At 44.8% G+C, this 23,279-nt stretch overlaps 1 protein-coding gene across 1 annotated transcript in view; it reads left to right on the forward strand.

Annotated features, from left to right (window-relative positions):
• Positions 1 to 23,279, forward strand: part of LOC119465220 (uncharacterized) — a 99,501-nt gene that overhangs the window by 16,097 nt on the left and 60,125 nt on the right. The window contains exons 23-46 of the mRNA XM_037726018.2: positions 773 to 912; positions 987 to 1,107; positions 1,238 to 1,377; positions 2,288 to 2,551; positions 2,635 to 2,758; positions 2,845 to 2,984; positions 3,061 to 3,184; positions 4,183 to 4,319; positions 4,381 to 4,501; positions 4,632 to 4,768; positions 5,516 to 5,660; positions 5,730 to 5,878; positions 5,947 to 6,067; positions 6,147 to 6,298; positions 6,390 to 6,498; positions 8,478 to 8,632; positions 8,750 to 8,873; positions 11,192 to 11,328; positions 11,418 to 11,604; positions 11,713 to 11,861; positions 11,955 to 12,075; positions 12,874 to 13,019; positions 13,151 to 13,271; positions 13,369 to 13,520. Of these exons, the coding sequence (XP_037581946.1) occupies positions 773 to 912; positions 987 to 1,107; positions 1,238 to 1,377; positions 2,288 to 2,551; positions 2,635 to 2,758; positions 2,845 to 2,984; positions 3,061 to 3,184; positions 4,183 to 4,319; positions 4,381 to 4,501; positions 4,632 to 4,768; positions 5,516 to 5,660; positions 5,730 to 5,878; positions 5,947 to 6,067; positions 6,147 to 6,298; positions 6,390 to 6,498; positions 8,478 to 8,632; positions 8,750 to 8,873; positions 11,192 to 11,328; positions 11,418 to 11,604; positions 11,713 to 11,861; positions 11,955 to 12,075; positions 12,874 to 13,019; positions 13,151 to 13,271; positions 13,369 to 13,520 (3,416 nt within the window). The remainder of the gene's footprint in view (positions 1 to 772; positions 913 to 986; positions 1,108 to 1,237; positions 1,378 to 2,287; positions 2,552 to 2,634; positions 2,759 to 2,844; positions 2,985 to 3,060; positions 3,185 to 4,182; positions 4,320 to 4,380; positions 4,502 to 4,631; positions 4,769 to 5,515; positions 5,661 to 5,729; positions 5,879 to 5,946; positions 6,068 to 6,146; positions 6,299 to 6,389; positions 6,499 to 8,477; positions 8,633 to 8,749; positions 8,874 to 11,191; positions 11,329 to 11,417; positions 11,605 to 11,712; positions 11,862 to 11,954; positions 12,076 to 12,873; positions 13,020 to 13,150; positions 13,272 to 13,368; positions 13,521 to 23,279) is intronic.

The raw sequence follows: 23,279 nt of genomic DNA on the forward strand, positions 1-23,279 counted from the left end.
TGGCGCAATAGGTTGTCCTCCCTCAGTTGGTGCATTACCAAGAATTAATACCAAATATTGTATCCAGCTTTTACCAAATCGTCATGGGTAACAGATTTTTATAACTTCAATGGCTCAACTATCTTGTGACTTGTGGAGCGTGGGTTTCTTTTCATTATTGCCTCCATTTTGCAGTAATAGAAAGTCTGTCATGTCTCTAATCTTCAAAGCAAAGTATCTGTCGCAGAACCTAAATTTCGGACAGTTCTGTATAATAGAGTACCCTCCCCGTAAAGTACACATATCTATCGAAGTTTCTGGCGCACTTAGTCCGTTAAATAATAAAAAGCATAAAGTGTCTACAGTGGAAATTTCCGTTCTCCGTGGTAATGCTCCTTCAAACGTGTGAGATCTAAAGAAAGTAATTAAAAAAACAAAGGTACAAACATAATCTTTCAGGCTTTGTGGAAATAGCAAACTCAAGTAGTTTTAGGTGATTTCCCCTGTTCTACCTAATCATCCATACCAACATCGCCACGTGCACTCCTGACGACCCATAGTTCGACAGCGGAAGCCAGATAGAAGTGGACTGTTGCTATGACTATGTGGGAACCTTCTTGCCATTCATTCACGCTTGCTAATTAGTCTCGGTAGAGTCAAACGAATTGCGTAAACATAAGCTTTTTGTTAATTGTGCATTGGTAATGCAGATAAAATTGTGTTTATTCTATGTAAAGTTCCCTATTACAAGGTGTTCGTGAAGGTTCATTAAAATTAATTCCGTATCTGTCAGCGGCCACAAGAAGTTCCGAGCGTGCATCGTGGAACTTGGTCCCGGGGTATGCCCGCACACAAACTTCAGAGACGAAGACGCTGCGCAAAACTTGACTCGTGGACTCTTCAGTCAGTACAGCTGGACTTGCGCGGAACAAGGTAGCAAACTGGCATAACGCGAGTTTATAATAAATTTGATGCAAATCACATCTATATTCCCCCTTGCCTTACAGATAAAATATGCACAAAAAAAGAATCTAAGGCTGCTGTCGACAGTTGTTCCGATATTATTAGCACCAAAATACTGCAGAACATAAACCTACATGACCGACTGCAGCTCCGGAATTCCTGCGAGTAAGTGACTCGTCTCCCCCGTTCCTTGAGGAGTGCTAAGACGTTTTCGCATCTAAGTTACGTGCGTGGTTCGCCTAACATGTTTTTATCTGTTTGGAGTGCACTTTTCAGTAAGTCACTTTGTACGCAGGGGTGTTCGAGAATACGTGCGATGCGTCAGTTCTGCTCTGACTGCAAAATGTCCCACAGACTTACGGCTGGGCAGAATTTCGTTGTCTAACATAACCAGTGAAGTGGAAACACGATACAGCTGGACATGTTCTGTAAAAAGTAAGTCGTCGTAATATTCGCACTGTGTTCGACGAAACGAGTTCCAGACAAACTTCCTGAGCTGCGCTGTAGTTCCGTGATTTCGCTATATAAGGTGTCTTGTAAAATTCAAACTTCCTGTGTGCACACTTTACACGATCTGCGTAAAAGTCTCCTTAGCTGGGATAATATTTAACGATTCTGTTCCAATTATTGGTATTATTTCTCGCGCTTCGTCTGTGGCCCGAGTGGCATGCCGACCACGTTATCACCGGGATCGGCCGGCCGTGAACGGTGCTTGATAAGAAAAGAATAGAATTGAGCAAAAGGAATCCTTGCATTAAACCTGCTTTGTTATTGTCGGAGGTGTTGCCGCTGGTTTATGAGTACATGGCTTTTCCCAATTGTGATAATTTCCTCACTGGTGCCTTTTTATGGGGCCGCTCAACTGAGTTTTTTGAAAGATAATACAAGCACCAATATTTCACTTTTGTTCTTGTCTTCTCATTTTGTCTTGTGTTCTGATTGTTTATATAGCTTTTGCTGTATATATTTGCTTGCTTTGTTGACGACAACGTTTGCTAAATAAGGCAAGTTTGAAGCAAAAAGCAGTAACACCTTCGCACAACAATATAAAGTTTGCTTCTTTTATGTCATATTCTTTATTCTTGTCTGGGCTTTCTATAGTAACTTTAAACGCGTGAGCGTTTGTATTCTTTTGCATTGTAGACGTGTTGTCACACACTTTCATGTAGTTACAGCAAAATCAAATTTTACTCTCGTTAAAGCTTATATAGCAGTAATTTTCTTACGGCAAAATTAAAAGGATTGCTTGAAGTAAACTTAAGACACTAAAAAAAGTTATCCAACATGTCACATATACATGGGATAACGTGCATGATTATATTAGCATAACTGCTTTTTTTTTCAGCTATGAACTGCACCCCTGAAAATGCAAAGAATATAGTGGCTTCTTGCGGTCACATATTAGAGGATACAGTCATACCCGCCACGCATGTCTCTGTGTTTGAGATGAAGCTACCAGTGGCTTGCAGTGAGTTCAGACGTTATCAGGACTGTATAGTCACCGAAGGTAAAAAGATATGCCCTCATGACGATATGGAAGACGCCAACGTCTTAGTTGACATCACGGGAGGGAATTTTAATAATTACAACTGGACCTGTACAACGGACCGTGAGTTTTTTTCCCCTTTACTTCATTATATTCTCTTGGGTGCGTACGGCTCCATGACGCAAAAATGTGTTTTTTTCCCACAGTTTCGAACTGCTCTGTTGCGAACTTCAACAATATTTTGAACAAATGCCAGAAGTTTCTGGAGCAAAAAGTACTTCCAAATATACGGCTTCCGACATCCAAAGAGGTTATGGACATAGCATGCGTGTAAGGACGCGCAGTTTTTCGAGCTTCCCCTCCTGTTAAGTGTTAGAACTGTCAATGTACAATAAGTGATTTGCTTCATCTCTCAGGTACGTGACAAAATATCAAGACTGCATGGCTAGAAAATCGTTTGAAATCTGTCCCGTCGAAAAGGCGATCACTCGAGAGTGGCTACAAAATGCAACAGCCGGCTCATACAGCAAGCACTTCTGGGTGTGCGAGCCTCAAAGTAAGAAAAAATCTCGCCAGCATGGCGACCTCGCGGCCATCATTTGAACGCTTTCTGTACATTTTCACATTTTCAGAAGTGTCATGCACGGTGGAAAAACTGAGCGAGGTTATTGAAAGCTGCGAAGATCATATTCAGTCCTACGTGATCCCCTACTCCTCCAACTACACCAACAAAAAGGCTTTAAAGTTTGCTTGCCAGTGAGTAAATACATCGTTGTTTCGGATACTGTCATGCGCCATTTGAACATGAAGATAAGCAGTGCCTTAGACAGTTTTGTTGAATATGCAGCTGTAATAGCAGTTTGTTCGCTAATATCGGTATGTGATTGAAAAGTGGCCCTTTATAACGAAGAAAGCGTTTTAAAAAATTATGGCAGAAACCATACTCGATGATTATCAAAGTCAAAGCGAAGCATTTCTTCCCTGCACCTGGCGCAAAGCTCGAACGACTTCTCGTCCTCCCGGAGAAACTCTCACTCGAGGACCGCTACATGCTCAGAGCGCAACCCCCTGACGACGTACGATCGGAACCAGAGGCGGTCGCAGATGCCAGACGCCGCACCAAATTCGTCTTCGACAAAGTGCTTTTGAAAGTACGCGTCTGCGTCCCGCAAATGGCGGTCCTGCAATCGAGGCCGCTTGGTCTCGGTGGCCTGTTCGGCGGCCGTTCACTTTGGAGCACGGAGGGGCCAGCGTGGAGCAAGGTATGGCCGAGTCAATAGCGGCCAGCGAATGGCCGTACGGGGGTGCTCGCGCATCGGCGACAAACTCTGTGAGCTTGGACGGCCTCACGTTTGACCTTGGCTCCGATTAGGCAAAGAAATTCGCATTTAATAAGATTTATTATTTTACTCTGATTTGTCGAAGTTGCAAAAACACCCGTGCCCCATGCAGTGGGGGCACGTTAAAGATACCCTGGTGGTCAAAATTAATCCGGAGTCCCCTACTACGGCGTGCCTCGTAATCATATCGTGCTTTGGGCACGTAAAACCTCAGAATTTTTTTTTTGTCGAAGTCGTTTAGAACATCGCTTTCTCCATATGGGAGATTTACCTAACGTCTTCAGCCACCTGCCGCATATGTAAGGCATCATAGAGGCTGCGATCCAAGTTAAAGCTATTAAGCTCACTAGCCCACGTGCGAATGACTCTTCTATTTTTTTATGAAGATCGCTGATCTCGTGCCATATTTTACAGGGGAACCAAAAAGTATCAAGACTGTGTAATATACCATGGAAATACCCTTTGCCCGAACGTTGTATTCGACATTGGTCTATTAAACAAAATGACGAAAAACATGTTCACCAAGTATAACTGGACTTGCCAAGAGAATGGTAAGGGAGCTACCGTCATGGTTAGAAGCACACTTCTATTTTCATTCTTCTTGTCTTTCAGGGACAGGATGTTCTTTCCAACTCATGTCTTCTGTCCTTGAAAAATGTTCGTCAATAATTTCCTCGGAAGTAATCCCTTTGGTTGACGAATCTTCCGAGGAGATGCTGTCAGCTGCATGCAAGTAAGTTTACTCCGTAACCTTACTTTGTCTTGTGTTAAAGTTAGTATTAATACGTGCAAGGAAAATGTTCTCCTAATGCTTATGATACCGTTTCTTTTTCTTTCCTTTCTTTTTTTTTCTTTTTGCGCAGAGGTGTCCGCCGTTACCAAGAGTGCGCAATTAAAGCGGTCCGTTCGGTATGCTTTCAAGATTCCTTACTGGCAGAGGTGAATCTAGACAACGTCACAGAAGGACTTTATAGCGAGTACAACTGGACCTGCGAAGGCCGTAAGTGTTTTCGTTTTCTCTTTTTACATATGTTGTCACGATATTTTCGCGATGCGGGCGGAGGCACGAATGAGTCATGGCGTTTAAATTTTCTATCTAGAAATTAAAACTCGCTGTTTAAGTTTCTACCTGAAGAGGCATGCTGTATGCATTCTGTTATTCTCGGAAAAATACGAGGATTTTGTTTATTGAGTGAAGGTGCCGCACAGAAGCCACTGGCGCGTTCTAAGGGGGGGGGGGGGGGGGGTCTACGAGCTCGTAGCCCCCTCCCACCTTTATGTAAAATAGTTCTGGCACTTGCCCTTTGTCATCTTTCTAATGACCGTACTCGGATATGCCCCGCCCCACATCGGAAGACGTGGTAGCTCATCTGGGTTGCTGCTGTGGCTCGAATGAGCCCCATGACGTCATGGGTAGAGCGCCGTATTCGGAGTCGAGTTGATTTGAGTCTTGCCTAACCCAGTGGAGCAGTTTTTTTTCACCTGTGGTCGGTAATGCACCGTTGGTGGCGGTATCGGCGACGTTGACGTGGAAACCTTGCTGATAAAGATTAGTGCCGTCTATAAGCATTTCGTGCTTTGCAAACGCCACCTTCAATATAAAAACGCACCAAACAACACATTATTTTGTTTTTGTTCTGCACTGCTGTTTGCTATTCTTTTGTAACCAAGACGCACGCGTCATGTGATGACAAATTAATGACCAGTGTTCATTACATCTGCTAAAACATCAATTTTTATTCTTTAGCAAAGCCTGTGGTTGAGGTGTCCCCTAAATGTGATGCAAGACTTTTGTATCAACGAGCAAAGGAGTGTCTTGGTTTTATTAAGGTCAAAGTTCAACCATTCACGAAAGATAATACACTCATCGCCTTTCTCAAGACGGCTTGCAAGTAAGTTTGCCTTTGTCTTTGCTGCCGTAGTGCGACGTGTTGAATGTGTGCGGAATGTCTCTTGGCTAGGAATAACAACCTATTCAAGCAGTGTATCAACTCCAAGATACCGGCGTCATGCCTGAAGTATGACAAACTCATGGAATCAGACGGACTCAAACAGTTAATTAACGTGTACGAAGATTACAGATGGACATGCAAGCTGGGAACCACATCAGGTTAGTCCACTCTGTTATGAAAGTAGAGGCCTCGCTGTTACGAAGCTCCTTTCTAATTTTAACGTTAGGTTCAGCCTGCAACGCCAAAATAGGAAAAAGTCTTGTAGAATGTGCTGGCATCATTGACGTCTTGGTGGCCAAGGATGTGTCAGTTTTTCATTCGTCCGTGGAGGTTGCAGAGACATGTCGGTGAGTGGCTCAGCTCCGCGCACCTCTTCATTGGAACGCGAGAACGGGTAAATATTGTACACGTCATTTCTATTCACAGGCACCTGAAAAGCTACGAAACCTGCATGATGCACTCAATTAAAGGCCTCTGTGGAGATGGAATTGTCTTCGCACAGAACTCTGAAGTCCTAAAGTATATGATAGAATACTACAACAAATATTCGTGGGCATGCGTTCGTACACCAGAAAACAGTAAGCACACCTCTGACAAAACACGAAGGCAGAACTATGTATAGTGCGGCCTTTTGTTGCTTCAGTGAACATTTCATTTTGGCACTTTCAGGCTGCACTACCGAAATTCTGACGGAGAAACTGAAGGAATGTCGAGGGTTCATTGACTTTATTGTCAAACCAAATGCGGCATTATCATTTTCAATGCAGGATTCATGTCTGTAAGTGACTGATTTTTCACTCCTCCCGAATATGACCCACTTCTTGAGGCCTTACTGCATATACGCTGTTCATTGTGACCTCTGTGTCGCGTAACAAACGCCGTCTTCCTAAAACACCGGTTGGGTGTATGAAGCTCGTTTAACACCGTTTTATTCATCATTATTTTTATTTATCGTTTACACTACTTTTTTTTCGGCCCCATCGAAGCATGTGAATGCAATTAAACTGTAAAGGCTCTCACCTATGATGTATAATTAAGAAATCATATGTTAAAAGTGGCCCTGAACCACTTTTTATAGAAGTCGAGAAATCCATTTAACGTTAAAATAGGTTATTTTAGAACTATTTTGCCGCAAAAAAGTACTTCAATGCGTTCAGCAGAAGCGGAGTTATTGGCAATCAAACACGTACCCCCTTCGCGGTGCTTCCTCTCCTTCAATGCCTTGCACTGTGAAGGCTACGGTGGAGCGGGGCGTACCCACAACGCTCCGCCTACTGAACGTCACCGTGGCGCGCAGTTGAAATCTAATTTTGGATGTTCATGTAGACGCCACTACTGATTTTGGCGCCTACGACGCGCCAAACGTAAAGTCCCTATATAAGAAAAGTACCGCCATCCTTTGATCAACGCCGCTTCGCTCTCTCCTGTATCTCCGATTGGACGATGATAGCGCGCGCTTTGACTTCTTTATATTTTTTTTCCCCGCTTCAGAGCCATGTTGAAAGTCCTCTGCGCAGCTGCAGTTGCCGGCGGCCGCGGCGGCGCGCGCCCGGCCTGAAAGTTTCAACGTGGACTTTCTAGGGCCGCCACCGTCGACTTGCTTTCGCAAGCAAAAAAAAAAAGAAAGAAAGAAAGAAAAAAAAAGCACGCGCTTTAGGAGAGGAGACGACGGAGGAAAGAGTAGATGGCGGTACTTTTCTTGTATAGGGATTTTAGCCACACGCGGTTGTATTCAGCGAGCCACAGTGCGCTCAGCCAGCGGACACGGCGCGGCACCCCGCAGCGGCCGCGGTATCTACGCTACGTCGCAGACCGCAGCTACATGCAACTGTAGTGCGTATGCGCAGCGTTTGCTTTGTGCACGACAGGGCTTGAGTGCGTCCACGCACTCATATGCTCCAGTCTGGCCGTGCTACGTGGTGCCGACCGGCTTTGTTCTGCACCAGTTTGACCGACGGATATTAGCCACATCCAACTTCCGCATTTTGAAGCGCTATCGATAGCTCAACACGAAGCGAAAGCGAAGTCTGTCAAGGCGTATGAGCGGCCAGGAGTGCGCGCGTGGTGTCAAGCATGCGTGTAGTGTAACCTCAACTTTTGCGTGATTCGAGGCTAGCTGAGTGTTCAAAACTAGTCGAGATTTGCGAGACCCGACGGCTACGACACCGATGAGCAGGGTGGCCAAAGCAATTCTTACGCGGGAAGCCGTGGCAGAACGTGAGCAGACGATAGTCAGCTTTTCCCGTAAGTACGCAATTATTACCAAAAATCTAAAGAAGGTTGCCGCTTACTTCAGCCTGTTTAATAAACTTTGTCAATAAATATACACAGTGGCAGTAGAAAGAAGCGCACTTATCCAAATACCCTTTAAGATTGATGTCAGCTATTGGTTAATAGCAGCCGCGTATGAGAATCTGCTATATTACGAAATAAAGCGTCCATAATAGAGTGAGGAGCAGCCTTCTGTTGAAAAGAGAGCGTTTGAGAGAAAGGTGACCTCGCGCTCCGCTTGGGAGCTCCAAGCGCCGCGCACGACTGCAAAACTTGGCTGAGATGTTCACAGCAGCGGACTATGTTTTTTCACCAAGCCTGGGGGGGGGGGGGGGGGGTTCAGGACCCCTTTCATTTTTTTGTCTGGCTACTGCTACTGCCGTTTATTTCGGCCACAACGTTACAAAGTGCTCAGATGTCAAATGCTCAAAAGAGAGAATGACACCTATCACTCCTTGTTTTTGCTGAATTCGTCTTCTCCTTCAGAGGCCTCCAGGACTACAGAACATGCGTGTACACTGGCATAATGGAGTCGTGCGCTCCGAACGCGACGCAAATTGCCAATAGCACTGCAGTAGATCAGTATCTCTACCAGGTTATGAACAAGCATGCATCCGTGTGCCGACCGGACACACAACCAGGTGCGAACTGTCACGGTATATCTAGGTCGAACAGTTCAGCTTATCACTTGTTCTCTTATTCACTTGTTCTATCACTTATCACTTATCACAGTTCACTTGTTGTAACTCTACATGCAGTTTCAGAATGCAACGAGAAAGTGCTCACAGAAAAACTGAGGCGCTGCAAAGGAATCATTACCTGGCTTGTCCTGCCTAACATGGAAAAACCGGACGATGACGAACAGCAGCAGCTCGCATGTGTGTAAGTAACGCAGGTCACTGGTGTTGAGCTAATATCCAAAACTCAGACCCCAAAAATGCGAGAGCGAGGCGTCGAGGCTGAGCGGTGCTTGTCAGCTACGTTTGCCGTAGCTCACATTACTTTCGGACCGTGGAAGCCATGAAGAAAAATACTGAGCCCTGATTCAGGAAGCCGTTCATAGAAAGTATGGATTCATACCGTGTGTACCAGCTAACGTTAGCCAAGCTCTTCAACAATAAAAAAAAATATCCCTTTTTTCGTTGAAGAGCTTGGCTAACGTTAGCTGGGACGCCCTATATAAACGTGCCCCAATAATTCATGACAGCGAGCGAGACGAAGCTAAAGACGTCGGCCGATGGCAAATGGATATGCAAAATATCCATCAGTTAATCACACTTTCGCCTTCTCTAGCTAGGCGTGCTACCCATGTAGTACATTGGTCTCGCATTCAAGGGTACGTGTGAAAGTTCTAAGTTTCGTGATTTAGCTGCAAATATATCGTATTTTTTGTGACTTCTGTGTTACGAAACAGCTTTGGGAGATAGGGGCAAAGCTTCACATCTGAATTGTTTGCCCTTTCTCGATCTAAGAGGTGGCAAGAGGCAAGAGCTGCGTTTTCTCGTTTAGAAATACCGCTTTAGCATGAAAAAATTGGCCGGCAATTGATATTGTCGTTTACGCAGATTTGACTGGCTTGTGGTACTCCAAACAAGATAGTAATAATTAAGTTGGGAGGTAAGCGGAGCATTATAGACAAGCAACTTCGAAGAGGTTGTTAGAACATATCTATTGCGACATACAGCAGCCAGTTACATTGCTCAGTTTTTGCAGAAGGCAATTGATGTGTTAATCCCACTCATGTAATATGCAGTGGGATGAGCACACCAATTGTCTTCTGGAAAAACTGAGCAAATAAACTGGCGCTGTATGTCGCAGTCGGTATGTTCTACCCTCTTCAGTGAAGTTGCTTGCTTTATAATGCTCTGTTTGCCTCACTGCTTAATTATTTTGTTTGGAGTACCACAAACCAGTGAAATTTGTGTAAGTTACAAATCACGCAAGAAATAATGGTCCGTATTATAGGAATTATTCCTTACAATGTACAGACTGACGCTCTGTTTAGTAAATTTCTTATTCGCAAAATTAATGAAATTTATAATAACAGGCTCTTGGGTAAACTTCATACTGAATAAAAACGCAATAGCTCGGAACTTGAAGACATAGCACACTTAGTACAACATGTACCCACACTTGTCACAATAGGGGCGCTATGATTCCAAACTGTTTTGATTCCAATTTCTGCAATCAGCCTCCACGATTGGTCAAAACATTTTCGGGCCACTCCCAACTTCGCCATCCGTTTTAGCGGCATTCTTATCCTTCCGTTGCACGCCGCCGCGATTTTCGACCAGCCACCGCAAGCTAAGTAAGGCGAAGCGGACCAATCGGAGAAGCCGGCACCACCCTCTTCATGCGGTTATCTATTTTCACTGTGCTGGCTCGGCCCCATCGAAACCCTCTCCACTAGAGCGTGCTCCTCGCCTCTTGTCAGCCAATTAGATAAGAAAAACCGCTGAGTGTAGACAATGTTAGTGGTTTTGAAAGCGAACAAAGGTGACCTCCTATAAACGATGAGAGTGTTTGATTGGGTTGTTCTGACAACGCTGCGGGTCACCTCCCGATGCTTGCGTTGGTGGTTGCGTAAATTTGACGACAGGAGTTCGGAATCAAAACAATTTGGAATAATTTTACGTTATAGCGCCCAGGACCAGAGCGGTGGAAGGTTCCACGCTGAAGGACAATTTACAGTCTTCAAATGCTTAAATACATTTTACCAACCGTCCCCAACTTGTGCAATGTATCGCGTATTGGCTGATGCAGTCTTTCGTTTAGATAACGGCAAATCGTTGGTCGCTTAGTACTTGCTTTCTTGGATTTTCTTTTTTTTCCCCGGATTCTCCCTGTTTGCTAAGCTTCTTGCTATTACTGGAGTATATGGTTTTCTCACCGAATGAGGCTCAACTTACGCATCTCATGCGCGATATTTCGTGGATTTATTGTTGTGTCTATTGTTGCGGTATTACGTGTAATATTGTTGTGTTGCTCTGAATACTACGTTGTTGTTAAAACCTCTGTACTGCTATCGTCATGCTTTCTATTGTAACAGGGAGTTAGAAAACTTTCAAGTCGTTTCTGCGCCTGTTCTCCTTAGCCTTCTCTAAATTTATGGGAAATAAATGAAATGGAATAAAATATTGCTCGCACCAGAGCTGCTTGTTACTTATTTAAAGAAAACTGCATAATATATCTTATTCTAGCGCCGTGGCTGACTACCAAGCGTGCGTGGCAAAATCGACCCGTCAGTTATGCCCTAACACCAACGTCTACAGTGACGACACAATGGACGATCTCACGGGAGGCCTGTACACAAAGTATAGCTCGACGTGCCGTCATAGTAAGTTATCGGTTTCATTTTTCTTTTTCCTAGTGCTGCCCTTGCATATATCTGAAAATACGCTGCCTAATCCGGTGCATGTTTGTCAGGGAAAAAGAGCACCACAACGTTAGCGCCACCAGTCCAAGCGACAACTGTGCACATAAGGAAGACACCGCACTGCTCAGAAAAGTCTGCAACAAAAGCACTCATGGAATGCATGGGATTTATGCACGTGAAAGTCATGCCGAACGCCGGCGCACGACAAGACCCCGAAAAGCTGAAAGTAGCCTGCAGGTGCGCGATTCGCAATTGTGATTTTATTTTTATTTCCTTATTGATCTTGCAGCACACGCGCGACGTGTACCGCATATTCTCAATGTATGTTAATGCGAATTGTTTCAGGTCTATGAAACACTACCAGCAATGCGTTAATGAAAAAATACGAATGTGTGCAAATCACAGTGAAGTGACTGAATCTCTTCTGATAAAGTACTACACTGACGAGTTGTACCGTAAATACGAATGGACATGCGAACCTGCCACTCCCAAAGGTACTTATTTACGATTAGGTTAAACTTTTATGTGATACTTTAAACACCGTAACTCATTCGCATCTTTTATTTTTCTTTCTTGATGGCAAACAGCCGTGTGTAACCCGTTTTTGGTTCTGGGGTCTCTGGAGAATTGCTCCAAGCAACTCAACGCGGCAGTCAATGGTTTAAATCCCGAGGAAGTCACTACGTGGAAGACAGACGCAGCCTGCACGTAAGAGCATGGCCGTAATTTGACTTTACATATTGCCAGCGGTGCGGATTAAATGCCATTATCCTGAGAGATAAGTGCTCTCAGGTAATGACATTCTCTGTGCTGAATGGTGTTATAGGTGCTGAATAGAAGCTGAATGGTGTTAGTGTTATAGGTGTTATAGAAGCTGAATGGTGTTATAACAATAACACCATTCCTCAATAATACATTTATCTCAACAAGGCATTTTAAGCGTTTTGGGGATAGTGTGTAAGCTCGTAGTGGTTAAGATTGTGTCTAAGATCGCAAAGGAACGTGCAGTACCATCTTTGCTGACGTATATCGAATGCATAGCAACTGGTGTTCACTGGGCTTTTTTTTTTGGGGGGGGGGGGGGGGGTGAGGGGGCACGTGTTCTATATTTTCGCGAAGAATAGGCCTAATGCTTGACAGGCTGCTCACAATTTCCCTTGGCAGTAGTGAAATCGAACTGGAAAATGCGGGGAAGTCTCTTGAATGGTTGTTCGAGTGAAAATCCAAGTGGCAAATATGTCTCGGAAAATTTCATTTCCACTTTAAGCACTGGTTGCAGATGACCCGCTGTCATTTTAGCCTAAACAAACAACATAGCGCGCGGCCATAAGAAATCGGCTGAAATGCTTGTTTGTGTGTAAACAGCGCACGTAACGCGGGTGTTGCGCGTTTATGGTGGTTAGTGATTTGTTGGGCACTGAGCGGATTCTGCGGCATATAAAAAAAAAGCACATCTTAGTGTTACTGAAAGCTACCTCATTCATATGCAATCCTGATTATCTACAGGGCTGTCTCGATATATCAGGACTGTGTGAATTCGAAGCTGAACTTGAAGTGCGGCCTAAAAGTCCTGCCTCAAACGCCGCATGTGTTGCACTACGTTCGGGACTTGTACAACAAATACAACTGGACATGTCAGACGGGTCAGGCTGGTAAGTCATCTCCTGTACTTAGGTATGCCGAATCGTTATCAGCCTTCTGGCACTAAAGATACGCTAGGATACGTGTTGTAACCAGTTTCTTCGCATGACATGGTTGTCCCCGTATTGCGACCCCTTCTCAGATAACTGCGATGGCAACGAGGTCATGGACTCCTTGACTGAGTGCCTCGGCTTCTTGAATGTGTTGGTCCTCCCATACATCGCGAACTCAAGCAAGAATGCGTCACTTGAAACGGCGTGCACGTATGTCTGCGACGGTCTTCTCTATAGTGACTGTTCCAAGTCCAGTTAGAGATATCGCTCGGGACATGCTTTCAAACGCCGATGTTATTACTTTCAGGGGATACCAAGAGTTCAAGTACTGCATATCGTCATCCATCAACGCGAAATGCCCGCGAAGCCCGTACGTTCTACGGCTGCCTCGTGTGCAGTACTTCACCCACGACCTGGTACAGAACTACAAGTGGACATGCGACGCTGTTCATCAGAAAAGTAAGCGGATTATATACTGCCGTGAAAATTATGAATGAATTGTCGCACTGCCAAGCCACAGATCGCCTAACGCTTCAAAATTAAGAATCTACAAATGCACTTCCTGACAGCACTCTCAGTGCACAAACAGCGAAGTAATTCCACTCATTGGTACAAGTGTCCATATTAGCGGCGACGAGTTGGAGTGTCGCCCTCTCGCGAGTGACGTCACGGCCAGGGCGTCACTCGCTTTGTGCATGCTATGAACTAAGTACGCAGAAGCCATGCTTGCTGGAGGATGATCCGGCTGCATGCTCCTGTCATGCCTGTTATGCCCAGCGATGATGTGCACCACTCCATCACTGCCCAATTCAAAGTACTCATTTAAAACATCATCTACAAATAATTGCGCCCACCGCTCATGTAAAAGCCCTTAATTGGAGTCTTTGGGGTTTTTAGAGAAAAATAATAAAAAAACTGCAGTTTGATTTTTCTCGAACCCGTGCGACTCGTGAAAGTTTGAGGCTTAGATATCCGAAGCTATTTAGAGTTGAAGGGGCCTACTGCTCTTTCAATGCAGTAGTTTCCCGTATATGTCAATAAATTTTTTTGACGACTGCCCGCAAATTCAGAGTCCCGAAATTGGTGGCAATATATGTTGGTCAAAACGCGACGTCTACCGTTATCACTTAGTTACGGCAGTCTTACATGGAACAGCAACCTTGTCATTTGGCTTGAGCATTGTAAATACGAATATAAGATGGATACATGCCTGCGAAACTTCCATCATGCTTCTATAGACCTTTTCATCGGGCGAGGCGGAAAGGGTGCGCGACGAGCCTTTCCTCCTCTCTGGCTTGTGCGAGCCGGCGCGGCGCGGCTTGAATGTTGCCGGTCGCGCGCTGCGGAACGATTCGGAGGTGTTTTAGCTAGTTCCGAGTGAAATTTACGGGATGTCAGTTCTTACGAGGTCGTCGAACAACCACTGTGTAGCCTTTAGGTGCAGCAGTAGCTACAGTATCTAGAAATTTCTCGGGGATGTGCAAAAATGCGACGCGCATCATCAGCCGCGGTGTGTATATGTGTTGTGAACTATGTTGGATGTATCGGTTTTCACTCGACGAAGAGTTGTTGTAAAACATTTGCATCAGCCATCGGCATCGTTGAATTTGAAGTCTAGTAGACTTCAAATCACTATGTCTGCGTTAGCCTCCTGCAAGAGGCCGAAGGCTTTGCTCAACACAGCGAGCACTGCGGTTGGAAAACCAACATGATACACACAATTGCTTCGTGCTTAGATCGGCATTGCCTATTTTTGCTCTGTAAGGCACAATATACAAAGGGGAGCGCATAAACATAATCCAACAGTTATTTGTAAGGACACAATTTCCGTAACCTGGGTGAATGCGTCGTAAATGACTGAACTTAGGAGACTGAAAAAAAAAAAAGTTCATATGTCCTCCTTTTGCGGCAAAATAAATCAGAACACGCAATAAGACTCCGCATGGTCGTGCTGCATGCTTGGACCACTTGGACCATACGCTACATAGAACAAACAGATCTATAACACAGCATTGCCTCGGGCACTCGCACAGTCTGCAGCTTGTCATCCGACCACTGCAGTGTGATTCACACTGTACGGTTATTCTTAACCACACTATTTTATTTGTAGGCGGAAACCTTGCCCAGCAAACAAGGCAGTCGTCCAGTGTATCTACTCATAATTTGAACGCTTGTCAAAGTAAACAGCACGACTTATTCTCCAGCAGAACGGTACCCTCGCTGTTAGGATCGTCAAATGTTTCGCAACTACTTGTTGCAGCTAAACCAGAGCTTATAATTACAGTACTGAGAATGCTGCAGTAAGGTAACATTTGTGAAACGAATTTTCAGAAATACCTAACTGATATCCGAGGCTGATTGTAAGCTCAAACGCGCACACCTCGCGGTGGGTGCTCCGTCCACCCTAACACCAGCAGTTACTGCAGCCGCTTAATTACTTCAGACTTAAATTCCTTCACTACGCCTCACAGGACCATTCCCCACGTAGAAGACGTCATTTTATGCTTAATAGACCGCGCGAGTGCGAAAACATCCACCAGAAACTGCCACCGAGCGTATGCCACAGCATACAACATGAGCGTTCGCCCAAGCCAGCATGCCAACTGCCCATAGGTGGCGCCACTGCCTACGCAATGGCGGCGCCCATGAAAAAACGGTGTATTGGCCTGGTGAGTTATTCTATAGTGAAATGTAAACACCATTAGCAGCGAGAAGTTGGAGTGGCGCCCTCTCCCGAGTGACGTCACGGTCAGGACGCCGCTCGCTCCGGCTGGCTCGCCTGCCGCGCGCGCTAGTTCGCTTCGTGCATGCTCGGTGTATGGGGTGCGCCAGCCGTACTTCCTGAAGGATGTTTTGGCTGCTTTCTGCTGTCCCGCCTAAAGGGCAGTTTCTTTTTCGAAACTGCGTGAATCGTGAAAATTTGCTGCTTGGATAGCAAAGCTATATAGAGTAGCAGGGGTTACTGCTTTTGCAAAGCAGAGGTGCGCCGTGTCTGTTCATAAATATTGCGTTAAAAACAATGTCTGCAAATTCAGTATGGAAAAGTTTAATTGTACCACGCTTCGCTCCAAACTGAACATTCCTTTATCACTTAGTTGTGGTAGACATTTCGTTTTACACGGAACAGCAATATTGGTATTTGGCGTCAACTTCATATATAAATCAGTATGTTAGAATACGATACTGCCTGCCAAGCTTTCGTCAAACTTCTTATTGCTCTGTTGAATTGTTCTACTAAAAATGGGTACTGCAGTAATGCGTAAAAAACAAATAATTTTTATGCATTATGCGTTTAACAAAATTTATGCATTTTATGCATTTAAACAAAAACCGGTATCGCGGTTCTGCAAATTGCATCTGTTAGTTTACGTGGAATTGTTACGGCGTTTGGCGAATGTTTTGTAAGCGTCCTCCTCACAAATTAGGGGTATATTTCAGAGCGGTGTGAACTACATCACTTTTTATTGCCGAGTTACAGGCTTCTAAGCTTGGTACGTGAGTTTTTCGAAAGCTTGCTATTTCCGAAAACTTTCTGAAACTTTAGGAAGATTTGGATATTTTATTTTAAATGCAACAAACCACATTAAAATCGGTATATTGGCTATCAAAAATGAAACTCTGCCATTCCCACACACTTAGGTAGGAGCTAAAGCTTCCTTTTAATATCGACAGCCAAACCATTTAAGGCAATGTGATGGTTGATATAACGCAGCAGCCTTCACTCGACGGTATACGGCACGCCCCTCTCGCAACGGCACCTACCCGCCGTCGCTATGGCGAGGTGTCTATTGCTCGCCAAATCCATCCGTTCATTGCAACTTCGAATTGAAACCACAAAGCAGGCCTTTACAGTGCCAGCTCGAGTTCCTGCCTATAAAGTAGTAAAAGCGACCTTGCGCTGTCATAACGGAAGGAAAGCTAAAGTAACTTGTGCAGCGCGATGTTTTCAGCCACCTTGCACTAAGGAGAAAAAAAACAACTATTTACTTCCTCAGTCCATGGGGGCACCTTCGCATAAAGGAGACACCACAAACCTCCTGTGAATGTGCTTGGTTTTGAACACCTTAGTGAAGTATTATAGTCTCAGTGTGTCCCGCACAACTAATGAGGCTTCGACTTCTTGTTGGCTGCAGTTGTACAGTCTCAGAGGCATATCTAGCCCTAACAGGTGACCCGAGCACCGGTTTCAGCTTTGCAAGACCAATCTCTCACTTTCTTTTTGGAGCAAAATAAATCTTTAAATTACCGACCTGAGTTGAACTTCTAGCATTACAAACGATTAAGTACTGGCCACTTCTTTTCCGTATACTGACAGTGTCAACAACCGGCGTAAAACAACCTACTTTTAGTAAGTTGTTCACAGAGCAAATGGCGCCGGCAGAATCTAGATTTCAGTGTTAGTTCAGCCCTAATGCTACTGATGCACGTTTCACTTGACAAGGGCGCACATTAGGTGTTTTACCATGTACTAGTGGTCGTGACAGAGCAAGTTTTAACGAGTCAAATTCAAGGTAAGTATTGCAGAAGTTATATGTATAAAGCATTTGTTACATGCTTGTTGCGCCGCAGCAAATATTCCTCTAGTTTCTTATTAGGTGCTTGATCCTATTTTTTTTTTTTTTTTTACGTTTAAGCTGTGATTCTTTGCCTGAACTGCCGTGCCAGGGTTTAGAACCGCGCATGAAAAGTTTGCAGCGTGCTGTAGAGAACTTCGTGAGCCGGAACTGTAAACGCTGCCTTTGAGAAATAGATTGTTGAGCCACCTTTACAAACTTTTACCCATAAATCAACCGAAAGAGTGTACTAGCATAGAGCGAACATATTATTGAACTCTCACGAGTGAAGCCGACGGGAGCGGACTTGTCGAGTTGAGGTGCCGTCTCAGCGCAGCAGGAGCAGCGTGCCAAAGAGATGTTTTTTCATTTTATATTTCGCTCTTGGTTTTTTTAGGTGTGTTAGCTTAGCCAAGCAACCTTTATAAATTATTTTCATGCTTTTCAGTTTCTTGGTCTTTTCGCTTAGATAAAAGTAGATAACGAATAATTGATTCTTTTTTCTTGTTGTTTTTCTCCCATCTACGCCTTGTTAGTACAAGATGATGGTTGGTACTAGGGGGAACCCACGCGTGCGTTGTTCTGAGTGCGAGCGTTCTTACGCGTTTGAAGAAACGCGGTTTAAGTCAGCACGCGAAGCGAACGGTGCAGATTTTGTCTGTAGGATGTGTGTGCTAGGGTCGCGGCTAGACCGTCTAGAGCAGGAGAATAAGCTAGCTAAGCGGATTGGAAAGCTAGAAAAGGAACTTAAAAGCGAGCAGAAGCAGAGGAAGGAGGTAGAAGAAAAGCTAGTTAACGTAGAAATGCAGCTGAGGGCCACCATTCCGCAAAGCAATGGTGAACGCATCGACGCGAGCACCGCGAACGGAGCTGGCTCCGATGCAAGTGCAGCTAAGACAGCCGAACCCGTCACGCCGGGAAGCAGTGGCGGAAACGTCACTGATGGTCACGAAGGGGATTCCACTGACGCGGCCGCATGAGAAAACAAAGCCAGGGGCAAGGATAAGAATGGAGGGGAGGGCATTGTGACCTCTGGGGCAGCTTTCGGCGGTGAGGGGGAAGAAAAGCGTCGAGTTGTCTTTGTTGGGGATTCTAACATGCGTAAAGTAGAACCGGCGATAACAGAGAGGGTAGGTGCAGGCGAACGAGTCCAGGTTAGCGCTCTTCCGGGAAAGCCGATTAGAGAGGTGATAGCGAAGGCCAAGGAACGCATGTGGGACACAATGGAGGAGAACAACACACAATCGTCGCTGTGATAATCGTGGTGATAATGGGCGGAGTGATTGAGGTACTGCACGGAAGAGGGGTAGGGATCACAAAGCAAATAGCCAAAGGGGTCACCGACCTGCGGAATGTTTCATAGGAAGTACAAATCGCGGTGTGCACGGTGCCAGAGGTTGAAAGGCAGGGTATGAAATTGACAGGGCAGTTCTTGCAGTAAACAGGGAAATTTGGGCTCTAGCTAAAGCAATGAATTTTACGGTCATTGACAACAACCGAGAACTGCACCGAGCAGGCCGCGAACGCGCTTTTGTGATTGACGGGATACATTTTAGTGAAAGTGTAGCAACACCGGTCGGACGTCGATTCGCGGCGCGAACTGTAGCTTTTCTTGGGCGGGCCCCAGGCAATCAGGAAGCAGGATTAAGTATTGAACGTAGCGAAACACCAGTAAAGGGCAGAATTAGACGACCAGGAGTCAGAAAAAGACGCAGAAAGGATAAGAATAGAGAAGGTAAAATTTGCTACATTAACATGCAGGGTGGTCGCAAGCAGGAAAAATGGCTGGAAATTCAAACGCAGCTGAATGATGAAGCGATTGGCGTGTACGCCTTGACCGAAACGCATCTACGAGATTTGGAGCAGCCGCCTGTTATTGACAATTTTGTATGGGGAGGGTGCAACCGAATGACCGGGTCAAGGAAAGGCGGAGGCGTAAAGCGTACTAATTAGGCGAGGTCTGCAGTGGCGAAGGGTAAACAAGACATGTAAAGAGCATTTATGGATTAGCACCACATGGCAAGGTAAAAAGACGTAGCTTACCTATGGACAGGTAGTGATAGATAAAAAATGAGGAATTGGTTGATTGCATTAAAAGCGATATTAATGAGTTCAGTAAATCGTGCCAGGTGATATTAGTGGGAGATATGAACGCACACATGAACGATTTAGACGGATATACTGATTACAACGGCTCTCTAGTGCTGGATCTGTGTGATGAAGAGAACCTTATAGTAGTTAACAAGGAGAATAAGTGTCATGGACAGGTAACGTGGCAAAGCGGAAACAGGCAGTCATGTATCGACTACGCCTTAGTCTCAGAAATGGTCTATGAACAACTAGACCGAATGATAATAGACGAAAATGGAAGAAAATAGCCTGGGAAGCGATCATAGACGTTTAGCATTAAAGTTTGGGCGAGATACCAACGCAGAACATGAACCAATAGCCTCAGAGTTTTTTTTTTTTTTTTCAATGAATGACGAGCAAATAACAGAGATCGCAAACAACATAGAGAAGAAAATTAAGGCTTTTCCTACAGTAGTCTGGGAATATAAGGAACTGGTGGACGTTATGCAGCATGAAATAAGGCAGACACGGCAAAACAATTGTTGGATTGGAAAGAGGAAACCACGTAAGTGGTGGAACAAGGAAATAAAACAAGCTATAGAAGAGCGTAAAGAGGCATCTAGGGCTCACCGAGAAGCTAAAAAGTTGGGATTACAAGAAGAAGAGGTGCTCCTTAGATGGAATACATACAGAGAAAATAAAAGGGTGGCGAGTGAACTCGTGCAAGAGAAAATTAAATGCGCAAGTGAACGTTGGGGGCATAATATTCACAAAAGAGACAAAGGCGCCCCAAAAAGATTCTGGAACCATATAAAAGCACTCGGAGCTCCAACTAAAAACTCGCAAACCGCTATAAGGGATGAAGACGGTAACAAATACGAAGGAGACGATGCGCTGAGGTACATCACAGACGTTATTAGGGATAACTTCGGCACGAGAAAAAGTGTAGTTCAGACAACAGATCCAGCAACAGCAGAGAGGCCTGAGAGATCAAAATTTAGCATAGAAAGCTTTTATTGGAAAAAGGCAGCAGAAAATGTCCCGAATAACACGGCAGCAGGACCCGATGAAATCCCAATACAGCTAATCAAAAACCTCGGTCCAAAGAGCAAGGCACTGTTGAATAATGATTAGAAGTGATTAGAACGAAGAAAATTCCCGTTGGATGGCGCAAAAGCAGATGAACATCATCTACAAAGGCAAAGGACATAAGGATAAGACGAGCTCCTACAGGCCAGTTACAGTAACGTCAGTGATATATAGAATGGCAATGCAAGCCATAGAATTAGAACTGTCGAAGTGGGTGGAGAAAAACGATGTATTGGGGGAACTACAGAATGGGTTCAGGCCAGGCAGATGCTTGGAGGATAATACATTTGTACTAACTCGGTGCATAGAGATTTCAGTAGCTCAGAATAGACCTTTATCGATAGCATTTCTAGATATCAAAGGAGCATATGACAACGTAGACAAGGAATTGTTATGGGATATTCTACAGCACGAAGGCATAGATGACGATTTCGTGGAGCTGTTGAGGGAGATATATAGAGACAACCAAGTACAAGTGGTATGGGAAGGTCGAAAAGGTAATGAAATGGTAGGAATTCACCAAGGATTGAAGCAAGGATGCCCTCTGTCACCATTGTTGTTCACACTTTACGTTAAGGGTATAGAAAGACGACTGGAAAGCAGCGAATTAGGCTTTGATTTATCCTACATGCATAATGGACAAAGGCTGCAACAGAAGGTCCCTGGACTTATGTACGCAGACGACATTGTGCTACTAGCGGACAATAAAAAAGATTTACAGATACTTGCGAATATCTGTGGGAATGCAGACAAAAATCTAGGCCTTAAGTTTAGCACAGATAAATAAGGAATTATGATCTTTAATGAAGAGACGAGTAACTTCGTGGTGTCAATTCAACAGCAAGTAATACCCATAGTGAAGCAATATAAGTACCTCGGCGTACACATAAACGAAGGAAAGAGTTACTCAAGCAACCACCAAGATAATCTGAAAACAAAGGGGAAGCGAAATGCAGCAATAATGAAACACAGAGCACTGTGGGGCCACGATAAGTATGAGGTGGTGCGTGGAATCTGGAAAGGAGTAATGGTGCCAGCGCTAACATTGGCAAATGCCATTCTATGCTTAAAATCTGATATCTTGTCGAATTTGGAAGTTAACCAAAGATCAGTAGGCCGGTTGGCTTTGGGAGCCCACGGTAATACCACAAATGAGGCAGTGCAGGGTGACATGGGTTGGGCCTCTTTTGAAGTCAGAGAAGCACAGAGCAAAATTAGTTTTGAACAAAGGCTCAGAAACATGGATAAAAATAAATGGGTGGCTAAAGTGCACAAGTATCTCTACATGAAAAGCGTGGACACAGAATGGAGGAAGAGGTCAAGGAAGTTGGCAACCAAGTACAGGATAGTCGAAACTGTAAATAGACAACCAGGAGTCATCAGAAAGTGAGAGAAATAGAGACCGTGAATTGGATGCAAAGAATGGAAACAAAAAGGACAATGGAGATTTCCAGGAATGAGAACAAAGAATATAGAAGGGAAAATATGTACGATAACACAAAGGGCAGTGCCTTGCTATTTGAGGCTCGAGCCAGTTGCCTAAGGACGAAAACATATCGGAGCAAATATTCGGAACTAGATGAGGCATGTGCATGCTGCAGTAAAGATCCAGAGACCACTAAGCACATCCTAATGGAATGCGACGGGATTCACCCAGCGAGAACCGTACGTAACGTGCAACTCCCAGAAGCGCTTGGGTTTAAAGTGGAAGGAAACATCAACAGATCAGCCGTAGAGATAAGAAAGAGACGATTAGAGTACTGGTATACAACAATGCTAGATAAAGAACATGTATAGTATACCTGATTAAATCAAGCAGGCTAGGTGACTATTTGTCGCCGCCCCGTTTCAAAGGGGATGCCAATAAATCATTATCCAGCCTCGGTGGCAAGGCGCGTGCTGCCGCTGCTACGTCTTCCTGCTTGCATGTGTGGCCGCGCTGTTTTGAATGCACGCTTCTTGTTCGCGCGCGTGTCATGAGCTTGTGCTTGGGTATTGTCGCCAGGGGCCCTCGACAAAGGTGGCAGCGGCCTAGAAAGTGCTTCGTTCCGAACTGCAATTCTGGATACCGGACTTGAGCGGAGCGTATGCCTTTATTCAACGTGCCTTCCGACAGCGCTCGTATAGAGCAGTGGCGGCGTGCAAATATGAGGGCAGACCCAACTCTAATGCCTACCGACCATATCTGCGCCAAACATTTTTCAGAGGATATGATATCGACGGCATATTAGGCGGAACTCGATAAAAGGGTGCTACTTGACGCGCCAAAGAGCCCTGGGGCGCTATAACGTAAAATGATTCCAAACTGTTTTGATTCCAATTTCTGCAATCAGCCTCCACGATTGGGCAAAACATTTTCGGGCCACTCCCAACTTCGCCTGTCTGTCACGCGACGTCACGAAAACCACGATAGCTCCTCATCTGATATAAGATGCACACACCGATTATGCTTGAATAAACCGCACAAAATAAAAATAATTATTCCTGATTCGACGCCTTTTCACCA

This window comes from Dermacentor silvarum, chromosome 1 (assembly GCF_013339745.2).
Source record: "Dermacentor silvarum isolate Dsil-2018 chromosome 1, BIME_Dsil_1.4, whole genome shotgun sequence".
In the NCBI taxonomy this organism is placed as follows: domain Eukaryota; kingdom Metazoa; phylum Arthropoda; class Arachnida; order Ixodida; family Ixodidae; genus Dermacentor; species Dermacentor silvarum.